Source organism: Triticum aestivum, chromosome 4A (assembly GCF_018294505.1).
Source record: "Triticum aestivum cultivar Chinese Spring chromosome 4A, IWGSC CS RefSeq v2.1, whole genome shotgun sequence".
NCBI classification, from domain to species: domain Eukaryota; kingdom Viridiplantae; phylum Streptophyta; class Magnoliopsida; order Poales; family Poaceae; genus Triticum; species Triticum aestivum.
The window spans coordinates 9,018,326-9,023,435 of record NC_057803.1 but is presented as its reverse complement, the minus strand read 5'-3'; the positions used below and the strand labels follow the sequence as shown (position 1 = coordinate 9,023,435).

At 41.5% G+C, this 5,110-nt stretch overlaps 1 protein-coding gene across 1 annotated transcript; it reads right to left on the bottom strand.

Annotated features, from left to right (window-relative positions):
- Positions 1 to 844: 844 nt before the first annotated feature.
- On the bottom strand, positions 845 to 4,271 carry LOC123081558 (BURP domain-containing protein 4). Its single transcript, XM_044504120.1, has 11 exons — positions 4,202 to 4,271; positions 3,912 to 3,965; positions 3,651 to 3,704; positions 3,000 to 3,053; positions 2,870 to 2,920; positions 2,342 to 2,404; positions 2,203 to 2,265; positions 2,075 to 2,128; positions 1,939 to 1,998; positions 1,795 to 1,857; positions 845 to 1,637 (listed from the first exon to the last, which is right to left on the bottom strand). The coding sequence occupies exons 1-11, from the start codon at positions 4,269 to 4,271 to the stop codon at positions 958 to 960; spliced, it is 1,266 nt and encodes a 421-aa protein (XP_044360055.1). The 3' UTR covers positions 845 to 957.
- Positions 4,272 to 5,110: the final 839 nt, after the last annotated feature.

Genomic DNA, 5,110 nt, shown 5'->3' with positions numbered 1-5,110 from the left:
AGCTCAAGATATTATGCCGGTGTGGGTGTGTGGGTTCATAGGGGTGAGTATATGTGCGTGTATCTGACCTTCTTTGATTGTACTGTGTTAAAAAACAATGGAGCCAAATCAATTACAAAAAATAGCTTATTGTGAATAGAATATTTACATGCTTATATCTTGCCTTATATGTATAATCGGTGCTTGTTAAAAATTTATTGATCTTTAACTTGATTATTCATGTTGGTTTGCCCATCACTTCTACGGGCAATGCACGACAAGTCGTGTTTCCCTATATAGTATCTAAGGGTTCGTTAGATGGTGACATCACATGAAAAGTAAGGGGGCAGTTCTGCCCCACGCACGTGTTCCTATGTTTGGTTGGGAAAGAGAACGTGAATGCACCCATTTCATGAAAGGGAATGTACCCCTCAGATCTGGAACGCGATAGTTCCTCAAAATCGGCGGAACAACACAGAATCCCATCCCCTCACTCTCAACCATGTTCTAGCCCGTCTCTCGATTGTGCCACTCCCTCTCTCGTTTCTCCGGTAGTGCCGCACTATGGGGTATACAGTTAGAGGAGGATCAGTGGCGGTGTAGCACCTAGCAGTGACCCCTTCTTCTCCTAAAGTTATATCTTCCAATGGCAGCGTGTGAGACGTCGTGGATCTATCTCTCCTTCACCAGGGATGACCGAGATGACACAGATCCACCTCACCTTGACTATCGGCTGGGTGGCGGAAGCCATCAACGGCTCGTCCGAGATGCAAAACTAATAATGTGCAAGTGCATCATCATTGGTAATTAGTTAGAGTTACTTGGGATGCAATAAAAGAAAATGTTGGTCGGTAGCAGTCCAAAAACTCCCAGAATCTGGTGGTTATTAAGCATTTTTTTAACAAAAATGCAGTCACTCGGCACACTTTATTGATCGGATAACTAGATTACATAGTTCAATAGGAACTTTAAATATATCTAATAAAACATGATGTAATTGGTAGGCATGTAGTGGCAAATAGGTTCACCACGCTTTCCGTCTAATAGCTCAAAGTACTGGGTGTCCCAATTAGATGTGTTCATGTGACACATGGCTATTGCCGTCACGCGCGGCATGCCATCTTTCAAACCCTTGATTTGCACCCCCAGAGACTGCACCTCTTTCGGCCGATGGCAATAAAATACCTCATACGGAAAATCCATAGGATGGCATGGCACCACGTTATTGTTGAGTTGGGTGATCTGTTCCACAACGTACATGGAGCTGGGGGTCTCATTCCCATGAATCCTTGTAATGGCTGCTCGTGCGCCGCTGACCCCTAATTCTCTGGTGGCGAACCTTGACATTGCTTCACGGGATGAGAAGCACATGTGAGGATCCTCCTTGTCAACCGGTTTGCCGCATGAACGAAGGGTGTCAGCTACCTGCTTTGCCTTGGTCGAGCCATGAGGTATCATGAAATATGAAAGGATGGTTGCCAAGTACTTTGACTCCAATGGAGTAGAGGCAAAATGAACAGACTTTGGTGCACCGTCTCGTGCAAACATGGTTCCTTTAGGAAGTGTAGTGCCGATGTGCAGATTCTTCTTCAGGAATAACATGCCGGTTTGAACTTTTATATGCTTGTGTTTTGTTGGTGCTTCAGGAATGGAGGAAGCTGCATTGTTATTAATTAAACCAATAGTTCAGCTGAAATACTGACATAGTAATGTTAATTTTGGAGATTAAATGCATATCTTTTTACATGAGTATTAACAAACTAACACATCATATTTAAGATAATCTCAACTTGATATGGTAGCACAAGTACTTACGAGAGTGTGCATGATTTGGATCCCGATGTCCCGCGTAAGCACTTGCATCAAAACCGGTTTTTTCTATAAGAAATAACAAACTATGAGTTACTTCAGAACGAACACATTCTTCCACTTGATAAGAAACGTAGCACAAGTACTTACCAGAAGGTGGATGATCTGGATCCCAATGTACCGCATAAGCACTTGAACCAAATCCTTTCTCTTTTGAGGGAAATAATATGTGAGTTGATTCAGAATTAAAACATTCTCCACTTGCTAAGATATCACGGGTACTTACCAGAAGGTGCACCATCTGGACTCCAAGAGACCTTATAAGCGCTTGCCCCAAAACCTTTTTATTTTGCAAGAAATAACAAATCATGAGTTGATTCAGGACTAACTTGGTAAGGTAGCACAAATACTTACCGAAATGTGCATCTTCTGGGCTCCAAGTCACCTTGTAAGCACTTTCGCCGAAACCTTTTTCTTCTGCAGGAAATAACAAACTATGATTTTATTCTAGATTAACACATTCTCGACTTTGTGAGGTAGCACAAGTACTTACTGGAATGTGTATCTTCTGGGTTCCAATCCACCTTATAAGCACTTGCCCCAAAACCTTTTTCTTCTGCAGGAAATAACAAACCATGAGTTCATTCAGGACTAACACATACTCGACTTGTGAAGTAGCACAAGTACTTACTCGAAGGTGGGTTCCAGTCCACCTTATAAGCACTTGCCCCAAAACCTTCTTCTTCTGTAGGAAATAACAAACCATGAGTTCATTCAGGACTAACACATTCTCGACTTGGTAAGGTAGCACAAGTACTTACTCGAAGGTGGGTTCCAATCCACCTTATAAGCACTTGCCCCAAAACCTTTTTCTTCTGCAAGAAATAATGAACCATGAGTTCATTCAGGACTAACACATTCTCAACTTGGTAAGGTAACACAAGTACTTACTCGAAGATGGGTTCCAATCCACCTTATAAGCACTTGCCCCAAAACCTTCTTGTTCTGTAGGAAATAACAAACCATGAGTTCATTCGGGACTGACATATTCTCGACTTGGTAAGGTAGCACAAGTACTTACTCGAAGGTGGGTTCCAATCCACCTTATAAGCACTTGCCCCAAAACCTTTTTCTTCTGCAGGAAATAACGAACCATGAGTTCATTCAGGACTAACACATTCTCGACTTGGTAAGGTAGCACAAGTACTTACTCGAAGGTGGGTTCCAATCCACCTTATAAGCACTTGCCCCAAAACCTTTTTCTTCTGCAGGAAATAACAAACCATGGGTTCATTCAAGACTAACACATTTCTCGACTTGGTAAGGTAGCACAAGTACTTACTCGAAGGTGGGTTCCAATCCACCTTATAAGAACTTGCCCCAAAACCTTCTTCTTCTGCGGGAAATAACAAACCATGATTTCATTCAGGACTGACACATTCTCGACTTGGTAAGGTAGCACAAGTACTTACTCGAAGGTGGGTTCCAATCCACCTTATAAGCACTTGCCCCAAAACCTTCTTCCTCTATGGGAAATAACAAACCATGAGTTCATTCAGGACTAACACATTCTCGACTTGGTAAGGTAGCACAAGTACTTACTCAAACGTGGGTTCCAATCCACCTTATAAGCACTTGCCCCAAAACCTTCTTCTTCTGCAGGAAATAACAAACCATGAGTTCATTCAGGACTAACACATTCTCGACTTGGTAAGGTAGCACAAGTACTTACTCGAAGGTGGGTTCCAGTCCACCTTATAAGCACTTGCCCCAAAACCTTCTTCTTCTACAGGAAATAACAAACCATGAGTTCATTCAGGGCTAACTCATTCTTGACTTGGTAAGGTAGCTCAAGTACTTACTCGAAGGTGGGTTCCAGTCCACCTTATAAGCACTTGCCCCAAAACCTTTTTCTTCTGCATGAAATAACAAACTATGAGTATATTTAGAATTAACACATTCTCAACATGGCAAGGTAGCACAAGTACTTACTTGAAGGGGGATCCCAATGTACCGCATACGCACTTTCACCAAAGTTGTCTTTTTCTAGAGGAAATAAGAACCTAGGAGTTAATTCACAATTAACAAAAAAAATTAGTTGGTAAGGTAGCACAAGTACTTACGAGAAGGAGGATCCCAATGCACCGCATAAGCACTTTCACCAAAACCGTTTTCTTCTACAGTAAATAAGAGTCAGGCGTTGACTCACAATTAACAAATTTGTCAACTTGGGAAGGTAGCACAAGTATTTACCAGAATGCGCATGATCTGGATCCCAATGAACCGCATAAGCACTCGCACCAAAAGCATTTTCTTCTGCAGGAAATAACAAACTATATGAGGTGATTCAGACTTGACACACCCTCGACTTGGTAAAGCTAGCACTAGTACTTACGAGATGATGGAGGTTCACCCCTATCGCTGGACTCAGCAAAGGCCAGGACAAGCAAGAAAAACGCTACTGCTATAAGCTTGATCGCCATATCTAGATCACTATGAATTGAATTTTGATGGGTGAGGAGGGCGGAAGGGTCTAGTTGCCTATTTATACAGCTCGGCCATTCTTTAGTAGTGGTAGGTAACAAACACCCATTTTTACTAGCATTTACGGCATTCCATATATAGTTCGAACTATATATGGAAAGAAATTAAATATTACCTATCTTAGTTCCTAAGGAAACGTTGTACTCCTCCTAGTGCCATAGTATCTGCCCAAAAAATATTTCACGAGGAAACATTTTACTCCTATTCCTTAGTACCGATTAACTGCCATAATGTCTCTCCCAAATCACTGGAACTATATATGAAAAGAAATTAAACATTACTTATCTTAGTTCCTAAGGAAACGCTGTACTCCTCCTAGTGCCATAGTATCTGCCCAAAGATAATTCGTGAGGAAACATTTTACTCCTATTTACCGATTAACTGCCATAATGTCTCTCCCCAAAATCACTGGCTCTAATTAACTGCCATATCAAGCGGAGTTTTTTTTTTTTACTTCGCACGCTAGCCTTGCATGCAACGTCCAGGAATTGGATAGTCGGACGGAATGGCACCGAACAATGTGAAATACTTGAGTGGCTTTTTTTAGGTAATATAATATCTCCCGGAGCCACAAGACTTACATCACATGTTTAGTTTGGTGCTTAAACTTTATAAAAATACTGTTTTATGGTCATCTAACTTGACTCAAGCATGGATATAAGGTCACAGTACACATATGTCGCGTATCCATGTGTATGGCACCACTTATCAGTGAGTGGTAGTAGTAGACACGAATAGTTTTACAAAAACACACTCAGATTTTTTTAGTTGCGGAAAA